Source organism: Globicephala melas, chromosome 2 (assembly GCF_963455315.2).
Source record: "Globicephala melas chromosome 2, mGloMel1.2, whole genome shotgun sequence".
Lineage (NCBI taxonomy): Eukaryota > Metazoa > Chordata > Mammalia > Artiodactyla > Delphinidae > Globicephala > Globicephala melas.
Window position 1 is genome coordinate 34549803 of NC_083315.2, and position 19356 is coordinate 34569158.

At 40.1% G+C, this 19356-nt stretch overlaps 1 protein-coding gene across 1 annotated transcript; it reads left to right on the forward strand.

Moving 5' to 3' along the window:
• The first annotated feature begins 10 nt into the window (after nt 1-10).
• On the forward strand, nt 11-17018 carry SAXO2 (stabilizer of axonemal microtubules 2). The gene is given in 8 exon segments (XM_030878483.2): nt 11-164; nt 2226-2405; nt 8655-8854; nt 16077-16161; nt 16163-16334; nt 16336-16602; nt 16604-16921; nt 16923-17018. Coding segments are annotated over 8 exon segments (1356 nt in total). The 5' UTR covers nt 11-126.
• Nucleotides 17019-19356: the final 2338 nt, after the last annotated feature.

The window sequence follows — 19356 nt, forward strand, 5'->3', positions numbered from 1 at the left end:
CCGGAAGTAGGCGGAGCATCCGTTAGTCGCGCGCCCCGCCGGTTACCTGGACTGAGCCCGGCGCGGTGGAGCTGAAGAAGCTGCGGCTGCGGAGAAGCTGTGGAGCTGGTCCCGCGAGCCGGGAGCATGAGGACCTGGTGTCTGTGTCAGATTTGTACCTGCGGGTAAGAAACGGCCGGTGTGGCGGCGGCCGGGGCTTGGAAGCGAGCTGGGGTCTCGGGGAACGGAGCCCTCAGAGTGGCCGCCCTGCCAAGGTGGAGGACGCGGGCCCAGCGACGTCCCACTTATCCCCGAGTCCGCAGATGCTCGCTGTTCACCCGCCAGCTACCGCGGGTTAAGCAGTTCTGCTTTGTCAGCTCCTATCCACGGGCGCAAACTGAAACGCTGTGGCGCCAGGCGGATGATATACACCTGTGTAGCAGCGGCTGGATGTCAGGCTGCCAAGTGTGGAGACCTGATCCGACGGGGAGAGTGTATGCCCACAAAATTTTTTTTTAAATTTATTTATTTTTGGCTGTGTTGGGTCTTCGTTACTGTGCGAGGGCTTTCTCTATTTGCGGCACGCGGGGGCCACTCTTCATGGCGGTGCGCGGGCCTCTCACTATCGCGGCCTCAGTTGTTGCTGAGCACGGGCTCCAGACGCGCAGGCTCAGTAGTTGTGCCTCACGGGCCTAGTTTTTCCGCGGCATGTGGGATCTTCCCAGACCAGGGCTCGAACCCGTGCCCCCTGCATTGGCAGGCAGATTCTCAATCACTGCGCCACCAGGGAAGCCCCTATGCCCACAAAATTTAAAATAAATAAATAAAAGGAAACGGAAGGAGAGTAGAACGGTGTGCAAGTCTATGAGTTTTCGACCTGTGTTAGGCTTTCTTCTGTTCCTAGCTTTCCATCCCCGCCTAACCATATTCCCGTTCCCAGTCCCATCCAGACTGCTTTCCTTTGGGATCTGACGGACTGAAAAGGTAGTAGGTAGTCTCCTGAAACCCAGAATTGGTCAGTGAGCCCTGCCTAAGCTGTAAGCAGTCATCTCCTTCCTCAGCTTCCTTGCTGACCCAGGGATTAGACGACTATTTGCTAAATAAATATTATGAATATGTCAATCCTGTCGTACTGTAATCCCCTCCAAAGGAAAAACACTTCACATGGTGATGGAAAGCAGTTTCCCCGTAGTTTCATGGTAAATGTTGTTTTTAATTACTAATTGGATGTAGATTAGAAGATAAGTCAGCCTTTGAGGATTTGATTCATATGTGAAAACCCTGATGGCCAAAAAAATTGATTAATTTTTTTTCTAATCTTTAAATTAATTTCTATCCAACCTAAGTTCCTTTCCCATCCAGCTGTCAGGAAATTTCAGTCTTCATTATGTTGAAGGCTTCCTTTTTCCCAAGCAGTAAAACGGTCCAGGGAGCAGAGGCATTGCCAATGCAAGAGGAGTCTTCTCTGGGCTTTAAACATTGGTAATGCTTCCCACTGAAATGTCTCTTGCTGGAGTTCACATAATCCCTTCAAGAGTGGTGCCACCGCTGCTTTGAAGTTTATGTTTGAGGTACAAGAATCTTGGCAAAGCTGGGAGCCATTGTTGTAGGGTTCCACCTAACCAACTCTTGATATCCGGCCACCTCCTGGATCACTGATAGAATGGGGCAAAGACGCCTGCTCTTCTAAGAACTCCTTCCCCCTCATCTTCTACCTCCTTCCTCTCTCTGGGGAATCGTCCCCTCTTCCCTCTTTTGCAGTTCAGGACCACCTGTTTCCTCTTAGGACCTCATTTCCAGCAGGACATCTGATTTCATCTCTTCACGAATTGTGTTTAAAAAGACAGGAGAACGTGTTGACTTCAGGCAGCTTATATCCTCGGCCCTTCCAAAAGTCCTACAAGAAGGAAATGTCAGGGTCCTGACTACCTGCTTGAAATAAAGGAGGGGAAAAAACCAAGGAGAACAAACTCATTAATATTTCAATACATTGCCTCTCTTTAGGAGGATCAAGATTGTCAAAGAGACCACTTCAGGGAAATTTTGACCTGCATCTGCTACTTTTTCATCTTGCTGTTTGAATCTTTTTTTTTTTCATACTATGTAACTAAATCTTTTCAAATGTCTGTTTCTTTCACTATATCAGTCAAAACAACCATCTATCTCAGAATATCGTTTTCTCTGCAATGTGTATATACAATTGCTCATGTGCGTTAAACTATGATAAGTTATTTATGTTTGCATAGGCGACATCATTGCCCACATGAAACCACAAGGATTTATGAAAATTCTGACTTGTCTTGTCCCACAGCTGAATATTTGGAAAACTATCCTACGTATGGCAGTGTTCTTCCACCTCAGAGTCTGAAGCCCAAGGAAGAATTTCCAGCATATCGTTGTAAAATGGAAGGAATAACAACATTTAAGTAAGTATCAAGAAACTGTTTGCTTTACCTATTTTTCTCCCCACTCTTCTGGGGTTTTTTGGTTTTTGAATTTTTGAATTTTATTTTATATTTTTTATACAGAAGGTTCTTATTAGTTATCCATTTTATACATATGAGTGTGTATATGTCAATCCCAGTCCCACTCTTCTGGTTTTAATAAGGTGTTTTTGTTTTAAACTCTTTAAACTATTTAGTTGATTTAAGTTGAACCAGTTGACTAGTTGAGTCACAACTTGAGGAAAACAGAAAGATGAGAATTAAGTTAAATGAGAAAAATGAGAAGGAAAGGGGATATATAAAAAGTTCTATTGATTGTTTTTGTTAACCTCCTAAAATCTCTTGTGTTTATCTGTTTTCCATTGTGACCAGAACCTAGAGGAATGCAGCAGCTTCCTAATGGTTATGTTTGTATCTACTCTAGCTTTTGCATCTCTGATCTGTTTTCTAACTTTAGCCAAGATGACCTTTTTATGTACTGTTTATTTTTTATTTTATTTTTTTATTGAAGTATAGTTGATTTGCAATGCTGTGCCAATCTCCGCTGTACAGCAAAGTGACTCTGTTATACATATACAGACATTCTTTTTTTATATTCTTTTCCATTATGGTTTATTGACAGGATATTGACTATAGTTCCTCATGCTATACAGTAGGACTTTGTTGTTTATCCATCCTATATATAATAGTTTACATCTGTTGGGACTTCTCTGGTGGTCCAGTGGGTGGGACTCTGTGCTCCCAAGGCAGGGGGCCCGGGTTCCGTTCCTTGTCGGGGAACTAGATCCCGCGTGGGTGCCACAGCTCAGTGTTCACATGCCGCAGCTGGGAAGCCTGCATGCCGCAACTGGAGATCCCGCATGCTGCAGCTAAGACCTGGTGCGGCCAAAATAAATTAAAAAAAAAAAAAGAAAAAGAAAAGAAAGTTTACATCTGCTGATCCCAAACTCCCAGTCCATCCCTCCCCATCCCCCACCCCCCTTGGCAACCACAAGTCTGTTCTCTATGTCTGTCAATCTGTTTCTGTGCTGTAGATAGGTTCATTTGTGCCATATTTTAGATTCCACATATAAGTGATACCACATAGTATTTATCTTTCTCTTTCTGAGTTATTTCACTTAGTATGATAATCTCTAGTCACATCCATATTGCTGCAAATGGCATTATTTTGATCTTTTTTATGGCTGAGTAGTATTCCATTGTATATATGTACCACATCTTCTTTATCCATTCATCTGTCGATGGACATTTAGGTTGGTTCCCTGTTTTGGCTATTGTGAATAGTGCTGCTATGAACATAGGGGTGCATGTATCTTTCTGAATTAGAGTTTTGTCTGGATATATGCCCAGGAGTGGGATTGCTGGATCATATGGTAATTCAATTTTTAGTTTTCTGAGGAACTACCACACTGTTTTCCATAGTGGCTGCACCAGCTTACATTCCCACCAACAGTGCAGGAGGCTTCCCTTTTCTGTACACCCTCTCCAGCATTTTTTATTCATAGACTTTTTAATTGTGGCCATTCTGACTGGTGTGAGGTGGTACCTCATTGTAGTTTTGATTTGCATTTCTCTAAATACTTAGCGATGTTGAGTAAGATGACCTTTTTAAAATGCAGATCTAATCGTGTCACCTCCCTGCTAAAACTGCTGTTATATTTTCCCGTTATATTTAATGTATACCAAAATCCCTTCATTGTTTGCTCCCTGCTTTCTTCTCTGATTTATTTTCACTGTAATGCCCTTTGCACTCTTACGGTTACATCTCATAGGACATGTTTCATTTCTTGGAAGTACCAGGCTTCTCTTGTCACAGAGCCTTCCAAGATACTATGTTACCTGCGTGGAATTTTTCCTGCCTCTTTACCCTAATTAATGCCTATTCAACCTATAGCTCTTAACTCAGTTATCACTCTGAAAAGGCTTCACTGACACTCATCCAGTTTTCAGGCTAGGTAAAGGTCCCCTATGTAAGTTCTCAAAGCATCTGCCTATTATTTATCATTAGATTAGTTTCAGTGTTCCATGAAAGCAGGAACTATGTCTGTTCTTACCTCAGCATTCTATTTCCAGAAACCTGTTACAATGCCTACTAGCTCATAGTAGGCACTCACTATTTACTCAGTGTGTGAAAGACAAAAAAGTCCATTTAAGCCTAAACTTTTCGTTTGGACTCAGCTTTTTTGATCTTTGTCAGTTCAATGGGTTCTTTTCTCTATTTTCTTAATGTGTACACTGTATTCAAGGTACAGTCTTAGGCATTAAGTGTAAAATTATCAATAAAGAGAGGTTCTTGCTTTCCAGGAACTCATACATCAGCTTTCTATAATTTAGGGTTTTTGAAATGCTCTGTAACAACTTTAATTTTTAGTGCTATCCATTTTCTTTTCATTTCAGATAGAGTTTATTTTACTTACCTAGCAAAGGTGGAGACCTTCAAACTTTTACTGCAGTACTTATACCTTTAACATTTCAGACAACTCTTGCAGTGCTTTGGTGATTCCAGTTACTTCCCTCATACTTTGGTGTGATTTGGAATCATCTAGAAAGGTTAAAATTGCAGGTTCCAGAGCTCCACCTAAAATAGTCAGTAGACAATGAAGTGGATCCCAGGAATATGCTTTTTTTTTTTTTTTTTTTTTTTTTTTTGCGATACGCGGGCCTCTCACTGTTGTGGCCTCTCCCGTTGTGGAGCACAGGCTCCAGATGCGCAGGCTCAGCGGCCATGGCTCACGAGCCTATCCGCTCCACGGCATGTGGGATCTTCCTGGACCGGGGCACGAACCCGTGTCCCCTGCATTGGCAGGCGGACTCTCAACCACTGTGCCACCAGGGAAGCTCCTATTCCTTTCTTTCTTGATGCCTTAATGATTCATAACAGAAATTTGAAATAAATTTCACACTATTCATATTTATTGAATAAAGATTTTGCATTTAACCAACTCGAAGTGTTAAAACCAGGGAAGTTTAACCTGCCACATCTTTCTTTAAAAGGCAATTGCTTTTCAATTCTGGGCTTTCTCAGTTGCCTTGTTCAAGTAGCCTGTAATAGTAAACAAATAAAATAAAATAAAAAAAGAAATGTCCCAACTCCCAAAAGGTTCAAATATGCCAACAAAAGTAAAACTTCCATTTCTTAAATCATCATCTTTCCACTTACTAAAACATTAGATCTTTTCTTCATAGTTTGACTAGGGAACTAGCAGTATTTCCAAGAGCCGTATTCGAGGGGTTTGGAACTCTTGCTTGACTCCCTCATGGTGACCATGTTGGCTAGGCAGTAGAAAGCAGCTGATTCATCTGTACAAACAAAGAATCGTGTCATTCTGTTCTATACTTTTCTATAATATAAGAAGAGACTGTGTAAAGAGCAGATGTCTGGACTTGTACCGGACTTTTGATCCTTTATAGCATTACAGCTGTAGCACAGTAGATGATTGCCAGAGTTGGCAGGAAGTCTGCCCTGAAAGTATGATTCCAGACATGTCAAATGTTTTAGGATATATCAGATGAAGAGTGCATTTACCCTTTACTACTTCTCCATAGAAAGTTGCTTTGGGTTTGGAGGTAAACTTTCTAACTCTTAACTAATCTTACTAGAGAAACTAAGACTTCTAAGCTTTCTCTGTCCTCTCTACTTCCTGATTGCGTTTTAGCCTGTTCCTCTCTAGCTGGTATTTGGGAAGAGCAAAGAACAACTCAGATGTCTTGAGAAGCAGAGGTATGGGATTTCTACTATTATTTATCCACTAAATAATATTTCATAAGCATTCGTTAAGTGTCAGGTGCTATGCTAGGCACCTGGGATACAGTGGTGAGCAAAACAGTCATGATCTCTGTGCTCACAGACGTTGCAGTCTCGTGAAGGTGGCAGTCAAAAACATCACTCAAAATAAGTATAAAATTGCAACAGTGATCAAATCTATGAAGGATAGGCGCAAGGTAACTTCGGATCCAGAATAAGAGGCTTGACTTTATCAGGGAAATGAGAAAAATGAGCTAAAATCTGAAGGCTGTAAAGCAATTAACTGGATTAAGACTGTAAGAAAGTGCCTTCCAAGGAGAGAGCAGCATGTAGCAGGAAGGAGCATGAAAAGAAGGAAATTGTCAGAGAAGGCCAGCAGGAGCAGAGGAAGCAAGAGGAAGCACAGTGTGATTTGAAGCTAGTGAAAGAGGCCATGTTCAGTTTTTTCTGTATCCTTAGAGCAATAAGAAGCCATTGAAAGTTTCTTTTCTTTCTTGTTTTTTGTTTGTATGTTTGTTTGTTGAGGGGGGTACGAAAGAGAGGTGAGGAAGAGGCTAGGGAGATGAGGGCAAGAATGACCTGATCAAATTTATGTGTGAAAGGATTACTTTGGGTGCAATGTAAGAAAAGATTGGAGAGAGAACTAGTAAGTGAGTTTAGGAAGGTATTGAATTGATTTGAATGAGCTATTATGAAAGCTTGGAATGGTGATGAGAGAGAGAAAAGCGGATTTAAGAGATATTTAAGAGGCAACATTGACAGGAGTTGATGATGAACAAAATGTAGGAGGGAGGTAAGGCGTGAAGGGTTAGTCCTAGGTTTCTGAGTACAGCTGAAGAGATGGTGATGCCAGTCAGTAAAATAGGGAACAAGCCAATAGGCCCAGATTTGTTGGGGGGAAATAGTTTGATTAGGGGTATACTAAGTTTTGAGGTACCACTGAATATCCAACAGGCCACTGTAAAAACTGGTACGGAGCTAAGAGAGGAGGTCTGAGTGGAGACGTACGAGTGAGAGGTGTTTCCATATAGTTAGTAATTGCAGCTGTGGGAGTAGAGGCGTTGTCCTCAGGAGGGAACGTTGGGTGAGAAGAGGAGAGTGGGTAGCCCCAGTGTCGAGGAACTGCCCAACTTCATGACTGACTATAGGAGGGCGAAGCTGCGTAGGAGACCAAGAAGAAATAATGAGGAAGGCAGGGAGAGAGAATTTCTCAGAAATAGAGGGAGTGGGCAATAATGTCAATTAGGACTTGAGAGGTTAAGTAAGATGAGGGCTAAAAAGGTCTGGTGGATTTAATCACATAGAAGTCATGGTGCACCTTCAAGCTGTGTTAGAGAAGTGACAGTGCTGGAAACCAGGTTGAAGTGGGTTGATGGGGGTGAGGAAATGGAGTTAACAAGTCTAAGAGGTTATATCGTGACTAGAGAAGGGATTCAGTGAGTTTTGGTTTTTGGAGCTTATGGACATATACAGAAAATATTGATTAATACAAGTTGGTTTAAACAAATGATACAATGAGTGAAACAGTCCATAGTGTCCCAAAGAAAAAAAGCAATTTTGAAGACTTTTAGTAATTTGTAGAGCTAACATATCATCCTTACTGTGTACTAAACACTCATGTGTATGCTGTACATGCATGCATTTGTCAGTCCTTCAAACAACCCTATGAGGTAGATGGTATTATTGTCCTATTTTATATCTAAGGAAACTGGAGCATAGACAGAGTAAGTTACCCCACATCATAAATCTGGTGAATGACAGAGCCAGGATTTGGACCCAGGTAGTCTGATCAGTCTGAGTCTGTGGTCTCACCACCCCACCAGACAACCTCAGTGTCTGCAGTACAACCTCTGCCACATAATGTTATATAATGCCCAGGGTGGCTAGGGTACCATATGACTCCTATCCCTGGCAAGGGCTTCTGGGGATCTGAAGATGGATAAGACCCACATCAACACTATGAATATGATTCATGTCTAAAGGCCAGAGTTTAGACATAAATTATTTCTTTAATTGATTACTTAATGATGAGCAAAAAGACAGCATGACTTCAAGAAGAGAGCGTGCCCAAATAGTTTATTAGAGTCTTTAATAGGATGAATAAGGATTTTGACAAAATGGACCCAGGCGATATAGTTAAAATTGTTTTCAGATTCATTAAATCTTTAACCTAAGATTTCCTTCCAGGTTAGGAAAAAATTCAATTATTTGAAGATTTTATTTATGTAAGATCCAATTAACTGAGGATCCATTGTAAAGCTGTTTTGAAAACTAGGATTTTTGACATTTATTTTTCTTATATGTAGTCACTGGATAGGACATAAAGGAATTCAATAATCTCTTTCAAGTAGCTTATCAACCATCACCATTTTAATATCTTCTTAGACTTTTCAAGTAAAAAAAAGTCTGGAAAATTTTAATACTGCATTGAAATACTTAGAAATAAAAGAACCTGTGAAGCTATGTTTCAAATGTATATAGTTCAGGTCGGATTCTCGTCCTTATGAAATAGTCAAACAGCCTCACCATGCACCAGAAGAATATAAACAAAAGCAGGGGGAGATTGATCTTGGTACTACCTACAAACGGCATCTTAATTCTTGTAGAGTGCAGCGTGTGGCAATAGCTCAGCCTTTGGAGAGACAAGTTAAAAAAGGGAAGTTGGATACTGTCCCAGCCTATAAAGGTAACTTGCCATTTCAAAAATTAAAGAGCCAAAAAGCAAAAACTTACTTCCAGCTTTGAGATCTAACATCAAATCATGATTTTGGTGCATTGCCAAACTTAAGTCTCCGTGGCTTAAGAAAAAACTTTTTTCTCTGTTGTCTAAGTAGTATTGTATAGTGAGAAAAAAACAGACTATTTGCTTGATGGAGAGTTAGGAGACCTGGATTCCTGTCCAAATTCAGCCACTTAATTAGTTTTCTCTATCTCAAACCATGAAAACAAAGGATACCACTGAACAAGCAATATGTCATATCTGTCACATTATGCCACATGTAGTCGGTACTGTTCCTTTCCTTCCATCCCAGAATGAGTTGAAACTTTACTGAGCATACTGGAGCCTTTGAGAAAGTCAAATAAAGAGCAACCCTCTTCTCCATTCAAGTTCTGAACCAACTGGTAAAGCAAAAGAGTTAGCAGGTAGAGAACCAAAATACTCCCTTTATACTGATAAAGGCTGGAATAGAGGGTGAAGCTTGCATCTGTTAGCAGATGGTCCCTGATACTGAACCTCAGAATACAATAGGCTTGTCCACCCAGTGAGACAGTGTTGGAGCACCACATAGGCAACCTGCTCCTCCGAGACTTCCAGCATGGAATACCTTCTGCCTCCTGGCAACTGACTTGGAAGAGTAAGGACTGTACAACGTACGACCAGTTTCTTTCCAAAAATCAATCTGATTATATAATAGTCTGTTACTTTTTGGCAGGGAGTGGGGTCCTTTATTTTTAAACAATAGGCTATCTTGTTCATATTTTTTCTGTATTTTTTTTGTTAATAATGTAATTGCATATTTAGGCTTAAAGCCTTTTCACTAGATATGTGACATAACTGAATGGGTATGTCCTAATATAAAGCCCTTTTGTATGAGTGATGCCATCCACAATAAAAGTAATGATTTATACTTTAAACCGGTAATAACTGAATACATCCTTTTTCTTTAAATGTCACTCTTACCAGTTTAATGGGTAACTAAAGTATATGGTATCAGTATGCTGTGATCTATATGTCAGCCCAGGAGGGAGATCTATACAAAGCACACATTTTTAAGACAATGCATGTGGTGAACAAATATATTGTTATAATCTAATATAGCATATAGTAATTGCTAAGATATATGTTTATTGGTATGCAGAGGGGATAGTGTATTGTGTAATAATTTGACATAAAAGATAATGGGTGAAATGTCTGTACTAGGTCTTTTAAACAACCGTAGTAAGATTTTTTCTTTTTTTCCCCACATAGTCTATTTAAAAATACAACAATACTGATATTCCTTGATGCTGTGACTATTTACATATGACACACACACATACACACCAACACTAGTTCTGGCTTCTCATTACCTGGGTTTCTTATAGATTCCTGTACTTCCACTCCCGTAATCCAATGTTGAGGATTCCTGGGTTCCTTCTGGCCTTCTCTCTCCTCATCTTCCCTAGTGAGGAAAAGTGATCCTTGTATTTCCAGGTTTTCAGGCATGAGACAACAAATACTAAGGGCCAAGGGAATAATTCGTCGTTCTGCGTGATGATTGTACTGCAGGTTTTGTAGATACCTACTGAAGGACAGGTCTGTAGCTAAAGAGAAATCATAATGTGAAGAGACTCTGTCACTGTCACCGAAGAATTAGAGAACAGAGCAAAGGCAGAAATGGGATATGATTAAAAACAAAAACGAAAAACTCTACAAGATGGTGAGAAGGGTGACATCTAGATTCTGGAGATGTGGTTCTGTGAAACTGGTGGCTCTTAGACAGAAACATACCTACCCCTAGCAGCCTTGCTTTAGAAATTCATTCAGATTAAAATGTAGATAATGAAAATAGGTCAGTATTTGATTTGATACTTTTTAGGGATTACTCTTCTGTGTGCAGGGCACTATAAGGAATAGAGATCTGAATTGAGCATGGTTGTTGACATTTAGAAACTTTACAGTTGAGATGATAAAAAAGAGCAATAATAGCCTGAAGAATTAAATAGTCATCCGAGAAATAAAAATATGAGATATCACAAGAAGGGGCGAATAATTCACTAGAAAATTAATGGAACAATTAGGGCTTCAAACACTTAGACTAAGCAAGATATCACTCCAGGCTAGTCTGGGAATGCATCACAGACTGGTAAGTATTGATATATAGAAAGAGGAGGGATATCCTAAAAGCTAGGATGAGATGAGCAAAAAAATCATAAAGCCAGAAAAATAAGAGAGTTGTTCAGTGAACATGGTGGGAACCAGAGAATTTCAGGATCTGAGAGATTGGTGTATCCAAAAATGTAGGTTGAGATCAGCTTGTGAAGTCTTGGTTGTCAGACTGAGGAACTTAACATTTTTCTGGTAGCCACTAACATTTCTGAGTTCTGCTACCAGATAGGATATAGCAGATGGCAGAGAGCCATTACTTCCACTGAAACAGTTTAAAAAAATACATAAATTTTTAAAAACCTTTTTTAAATAGAAGCAAAGAACTAAAATTACAGAGACAGGGGAGCCCTTCCTAGATAAGTTGAGATGGCCAACTGTGTACTTCTCTGGGAGCATTTGTCAAGTCTAGGCCAAGGCTGAAGATTAGGGTAGCATCAGCAGCGAGACCCTCCTAGGGGAAGGAGCAACTGACATGTAGGCCAGTGTGACCAACTGGAATCTGTAAATACCCCTGATGTGTGACTGGTTTTCCTTGTGGGATGTCTGCTGAGTGATTAGGGGGCATGGTGGGCTAGAGGACTGGCCTAGAAAGAGCCCACAGAAATATCCCACAGTCTCACTTGGGAGCAGGTGCTTAGGGGAGAAAGTCCCACTAAAATGAAGGCTCAACCACAAACACATCACAGGTCTTGTCCTTGAGAAACTTGTAACTAGAGGAAGACCATGTCTAACTGAAGGTGCCGCTGAATGCCAGCCGCGCTCAGTTCCTGACTGGATTAAGGTGACCTGCCCCATATCCTACCTGCGTAACATAGGAAAGAGCAAGCTGTCTTCTGTTGAAAATAACATCGATTTTAGTTTCTGTGGTTTTCTTATACATGACATCCAGCACAGAGTAAAACATTATGAGAACTATGAAGAATCAGGAAATATTTAAAGAGGTGATGGTCAAGAAATTTCCAAAATTGATGAAGTAATCAGGCTCCAGATTCAAGAAGCTCAACCAACCCCAGAATAAACACAAAGCCACGTCTGGCAACTGTCGTTAAACTTCTGAAAACCAAGTAAAGATAAATTCTTAAATTATAAATTCTAAAGATAAATTCAGTTAAAGGAAGCCCGTGTGCAGCAAAGACCCAACGCAGCCAAAACTAAAATAAATAACTAAATTTATTTTTTTAAAAAAAGAGTTGAGCCTGGACCTGGACAACAGAGGAACACCCTATCCACACACACACCCACCAGATTACTGAGCACTGAATAACAAGCAACAACAGTGTACCATTGGAGAGAAGCAAGGTTACAGAGAGACATTCTCTGAGGTGCAGGTGCAAAGAGAATGCCTAAAGCTGAGGATGGCGCAGAAATTAAGAAAACCAGCCTGCCTCTCCCCCCGCTCCAAAGCACAAGATAATGCCAAAGGAATTTAAAGCTGATGGTACGCTGAAGGTAAGCCTAGCAACAACAAAAGCCAAATCTAGCTCAGCTGCTGATTGAGCTGACTTAACCCCCTTCACTAAAGCCCTGGCAAGTGAAGATGTATATCCGTTTCTGGACATAAATACTATTTATCCCAGTCTCTACTGTGCTACACACAATATCCAGCTTTCAAATACAAATTATAAATTGCACAAAAATAACATTTTATGGAAACACAGCAATGCCATTCATTTACGTATTATCTGTGGCTGCTTTCATGCTACGGTGTCAGAACTGAGTAGTTGCAACACAGACCATATGGCCCACAAAGCCCTAAATATTTATTTAATGAAAATGAAAAAATACGATATTAAAATGTATGAGATGTATCTAAAGCAATGCTTAGAGGGAAATTTATAGCATGAAATGTTTGTATTAGAAAAGAAGACAGTCTTAAATTAACAGCTTAAGAGTCCATCTTATGAAACTAGAAAAATGAGCAAATTAAGCCCAAAGCAAAGTAGATGGAAAGAAATAATGAAGAGCAGCAATCAATGAATCTGTAAACAGAAGAACAATGAGAAAATCGATGAAACCAAAAGCTGAATCTGTTAAAAGATAATGAAGTTGAATAACCCTAACCACACTGACCAAGAAAAAAAAAAAAAGACGCTAACTACAGATATCAAGAATGAAAATAAGGATCTCACCATAGATTCTGTAGAACCTTATTTTACATTATTGTTTCTTCTATTTCCTTATTCTTATCTTTGATGATTTCATCAGGTTGCTGTTCATTCCATGTTTGCCTCAAGAAGGCAAAAATTAAAATTTAGGAAGTAAAATTGACAGGATTGGAAAACGACTTGAAACAGGGAGAAGGGAGTGAGGGAGAGAAGATTAGCTGGGTGAAACCTTTACCTGAGATACCAAATTCAAAATAGTGTTTTCTTGTTGATGTGTTATTTGTGGGGAGTATGAGTCTGAGCAAGATGGTGAATTCAGTTGGGGCATACTAAACTTCAGTTTACCTCTTGTACATCTGTATAGAGGTGTCTAGTAGGAAGATAGATATGTTGGTTTGGATTTGAAGGGAGGTCTGGAGTGGAGATTCAAGTTTGGGAGTCATCAGCTTATAGGTAGGGGTAAAACTGTGAGGCTCGTTTGATGATCTGTAGATTGAGAAAGAAAGGATAGAGCCCTCTGACTTTATAAAAATTGGCCCCAATTCCTTAGTGCCATAAGACAACACAGGGAACAGAGTCCCAACTACTGAAAGAACTCACATATGCAGCTGAGGACTTCTGTCCTCAAAGAAGAACCTAGAACAGCTCGCTATATAAGGATGGAGATGGAGCTCCGCATAGAAATGTTCATGGTGAGCAAACACATGCAAGCACCTCATGGACTTAAAACTGTTCAGGAGAAAGCAAGCTTCCTGTCTAGATTTTAGTGGCTAGAAAGCAAAAGAATGAGCTGAGGCAACTGGATTGCCCTTATCTAACAAGGGTAATACTGTAGCTGCCAAATGAGCAGACTGCATTGTTAGATGTGGATGGCATTATATTTTCTTTCCATAAGTGTCATAAGATACTAAGAATAGATGATGTTAATAAAGACTGTGATGTTTTAAGGCATTGCTATAGAATGTTATTAATAAATATTCTAGAGCAAATAATAAATTTTCTAGGCATATGAGCATAGGAATATTTATGAGAGGCAAATCAGTTTTCTGCAGTTATCTGAAATTGATATTCTTGCTGATACATGCTGTCAAACCTTGTCTCTCAGTCTCCAAATTCTTGCTTCCTTTTTGAAAACCAAAGTTGTTTGTTAAGGGAGAAATATTCTGTTTTTCTCTCATGAAATTAACATCATTTTCTTGTAGACATTTTGGCAACAAAGGCTCTCCCTGTATGTTTATAGGGAACCATAGGTCTTCAATAACATCCTATGGTTTCCTTTTAGTTACTGAAAAATAGTGCTGTAATTTTATACTTTAGATTGCAAACAACAGAGATTCCTTCTTGGTGCCTCAAGAAAAAGCGAGTTTATGGTAAAGCTCTATGTGAACTGGAAATGGAAAGCTATCGGGTACAGAGGAAGCTTGAGGGAAGAGCTGCTCCCTTCATCTCTGCCATGAGCTACATGGCTTCTCTCACAGCATCTTCACTTCCCTTTACACGTCTTCTCTGACTGCCATTCTACTAACTGGCCTCCCCTGACCATGTATCATCTCTGTTTCCTTACAAGTCTATTGTGAAGTCTTCAACTTACCATAGCTCTCCACTTCTGCTTCATGGCATCCTTTTACATTCTTCTCCCACTTTTATCTGGCTCCGTATTTTCCAATTTAGGTTCACAAGAATGAGAATGTGCTTGACCCAGGTCATCTTTTCTTGCCAAGTTGTTTCTTGCCAGGTCTCTACTACCCTACAGATTGCCTGCTCTTAGGTCAGGTGTCCACTCTCATTCACACATTTGTAGCTTGAGGGTGGTGGGAGTAATCATTTGGTTGAAGACCTGGCAATCTTGGCAGAAATGCCTATGGCTGAGGAATTTGTCTCCTCAAAGGAGGTATCCACATAACAAGCATCTGAGTTTTGGCCTTTCCAATAAACAGTGCATGGACTTTAGCCTAGACTCCAATTCTTTATCTTGTATATCTTCTGTCTTTTATAAATTAATTTTTGGTATTTAGAAATACATATTTTGGGGTGAAGTCAATTCTGTAGTAGTTCTCAGCTTTCCACCTTTCTTATCTAGAAATGGAAAACCTAAATAACCCTCAGTTGAAATATAAGCACTTCAGTTTTCCATGCGTGGTTTAGGTAAGCTGCAAGAAGCAGAATTAAGGTATTTAACACTAAATCCCAGACTCAGCTCTGATATTCATTTCTAAATTCCACGTACAATTTCTAACACTTTAGAAAGCACTCAGTTTTGGCCCCTCACCTCTAGATGACCCTTTATCATTCAGGAATGCCTTGAAGCCCGTTTTCTCCAGAGGAAAAGTTGAAGCCAGTGATCTTTCTGGGACAGTACCAGTTACCCTGTAGCCTGTGTCTTTGCTCAGGGAGTCCAGTAGGCTTCCTAGGGTACAGTGGAGTTGAAATTTTCTCTTCTTTGAGGAGTCCCTTCGAAGCAAGGAGTAATACCTACATCATTTTTGCCCACACATCAGGGCCCTTGATTTTATGGTAATCCCTGGATTTCATGTTTTACTTTAGCATTTTGTAAGTTAGAGCAAAAATCCCAACCAGTTCCTGGGAACACAACCATAATCTCCTAAACTCTGTCTTCACCCAAAACACAACCTTCTTGGCTTTCAAAAACTATCAACAATCAGGCTCAGATGTTCCATTCCCTGATGTAATCACAAGAATCTTAAAGTGGAAAGTTACACGTATTGAATTGGAGTATAGGGAAAGGAAAGTGGAAGTGAAGAAAAAAGTGTAAATCTGAGGGGAATCAGTGAAACTTCATACTTGATTGGTGTTCAGATTTCTAAAAGAAATGAAAGGATGGCAATGAGAAAAGTCAGTCATGATTTTTAGAAGGTGGTTGTTTTCTTCAGTATTTATACATGCTCTTTTTTTGTTGTTTTTTAATTTTCAAGATGATTATAGAGCTTGGGACATTCAGAAAAGTGAACTTTATAAACAAGAACAAACTTACTATCCCCCTACTGTGAAATCTGGAAACAACATTTCAGGATGACTGTGTACCTTGTGAGATAAAGCCTAGGCAAAGCTTTAAACCCAGCCCTGCAGTCAAACATTCTACAGTCCCCTTTAATGGTGATACAAGTCATCACCTTGATTACGTACCTCATCAGCTAGAATTCAAGTTTGCGAGGCCAAAAGAAGTTTACAAGCCAACCAACCAACCAACCTTTTGAGGATCTCACAACTCACTGATATGACTTCCAGGGGCTTGTTGGTGAAAATGCAAACATCTGCAGACCTCCATACACCAGAGCTCAATTTGAAAGAAGCACTGAATTCCGTGACAGTTTTCAACCATGGGAAATCCCACCACCCGAAGTCAAGAAAGTACAAGAGTATGTCCCTCCCGCAGGTATCGTGCAATTACACAGCACAAGCCACATCGATTATGTTCCATATGAGGCCAGACGTGTTGTTCCTTCCCATCAGGCCAGCTTCTCGTAGAAAAAATAACAGTGTTCCTTCCCAAGGAAAAAGCACCATGAAGGAAGATTTTCCAGCATGGGAAAGTTGTTGTCAAAGATTTATTAATATTAAGCAGGAGCAGCAGATCCCCAACCCATCTGGAAAGTTTGATGGTTTGAGCACTTTCAGATCTCACTGTGTGCCACATGAATTGATTCCAACAGAGAGTTGCAAACCTGTAAATGTTCCCTTTAAGGGTTCTATTCCATTTGATGACGTAACCGTGTACTCTCCCGAGTGTGCACCAAAGAAACAGGAAATCTGCCCTGCCTAGTTATCCTTCTCCTCCAGGTTATATCTTTGAACATACAAATTCCCGAGGTCATAAATTCTTCCACACGATCGCTCCCACGGTGAAGGCCTTTTAATCATCAAATCATGTTTAAAAGGAAGCTAACTAACAGAACGTTGGTTTCCCAAGGGCAAAACCAATTTTCTATGGTAGAAGAAAAAGTTTATGAGAGCTGAAAAAAATCATGTTTTAAATTTTTAAACGAGATTTAGAAAATTTGTTACAGGAAATCAGGATTTTTTTTTTAAATTTTATTTATTTATTTATTTTTGGCCACATTGGGTCTTCGTTTCTGTGCACGGGCTTCCTCTAGTTGTGGCAAGCGGAGGCCACTCTTCATCACGGTATGCGGGCCTCTCACTGTCGTGGCCTCTCTTGTTGAGAAACACCGGCTCCAGATGCGCAGGCTCAGTAGTTGTGGCTCACGGGCCCAGTTGCTCCGCGGCATGTGGGATCTTCCCAGACCAGGGCTCGAACCCTTGTCCCCTACATTGGCAGGCAGACTCTCAACCACTGCGCCCCCAGGGAAGCCCCAGGAAATCAGGATTTTAAAACCCATTTTGTATTAATACTTTAACCAAGTTTGTTCTTTAATATGCGTTCTGAGAGTTGCATAATGTATATTCCCATCCGAACTATTTTAATCCAAACATACTTTCCGGTAGCTTGCCTCAATCTGCTATCATTTGTACATGTGTTTATAATTATGGAAATTATAGGGTTATTCATATATGAGTTATTTATAAGTGCCTTAGGACTAATAGAACACCATTGAAAATGATACATGGATTCTTTTCATTGAAAATGATGCATGGATTCTTTTTTCAATACAACAGTATTTTTTTCCTTAGATTTCAAGGCATCTGCATAGTGAACCCTGAGTCAAGTTTTGGTTGGTAGTGGCAAGATGGCTACACTGCTCTTCGCTGTATTCAAGTTAGAAAGAGGCATTGTGGTGTGACAAGTAAAGGCTCTGTGGGTTGGGAATCAAAGCACCTGAGTTCAAGTTCCAATGAAACCAGTTTCTACTTGTGCCATCCTAGGCAAGTGACTCTTGTCTTTGAGCCTCAGTGTCTTCATTTGTCAAAGAATATCTGCTCTTCCTACCTCTCAAAAGTTTTGCTCTGAGCATCAGGTCATGTGATACAACATAACGCACAAAGTAAAAGTGCTAACCAAAGGTCAGGGATTGTTACTAAGTCGCTCAATCTCTTTCTGTACCTGTTTCTCTGTTTTCAAATTAGGAGAATTACCTACTCAGCACTCACTTTCTGTCCTGTAGCAAGGATTGTAAAATAACGTAATCTGCTTCAAGCTTACGAGTAGTATGATTTGAGATGAGACTTGCCCTCTAAAGCTTCACAAGCACCCTAGAAGTTCTTACAGAGAATGGAGAGCTTGGATGGGGCGAATAATGTGGTTCGAATGACAGTACTTCCAAAAAGGAAAAACCATTTGCGAGAGTAGTTTAAGGAATGACTGACAGCTCTGAAGAAAATTTTCACGGTAACCTCAGGTAATTATGCACCTAATTGCTGCTCCCAGAATCAAGGTGCAGAAGAAGAATCAGGCTTGGTATGGGCACAATTATGTCCTCCTCCTCCAGTGTGAAGACAAATGCCAAGAAGGGAAGGAGGGAAGGAATGGTGCCATTAAGTGAAGTAGAAAGAACAGACTGCAATTATAAATGCTGAGACTTTCCTAATGAATTAAAATCTGAGTGGGTGTTTTTTCTTTGATCAATGATGCATTATGGGATAATATGATTTATTTTATCTTTTCAGTCTCTAGTAGCTTTAGAACTGTTTCAAAATATATACTTAACTGAGAACAAGTCCGTCAACATTTGGTTAAAATACTTTTCATTATGTGGAAGTAGTTTGTTTTTATTTACTTTCATATTAGAGAAAATTATGTTGAATTGATATATTAGTCATAGTAATAGAGCATCATTAAATGAATTTTCATGAAATCATTTCTGCAACAAATCTTCTCTGGAAAAGAGATCTTGTTAATAAAGTATTTTCCAGGATAAGCTCTACATAATTCTCACACACACACACACAGAGTCACACAACATTTTAACAGCACTGGAAACTAGTAATATTTTAACTATTTAACTATCTGCCAGATTTAGAATGAATTTCCACTAAGCCAAACTTGGATAAATCGGATGAAGGAAGCAGGGCATTTGGAGACAAAATTTCCACCCCCACCCCATCCCATCTCCATCCTGTCTCCCTGCATGTCCTTGTGGAGAATGAGACCACAGAATGAGACAGAAAGGCTTTGTAGTTTATAAACCCTGCAGGGACAACAACGCTAAGAGTGCACCCTAATGTACACCATGGACTTTGGGTGATTATGCTGTGTCAGTGTCAAGTCGCCCATTGTGACACAGGTACCCTCTGGTG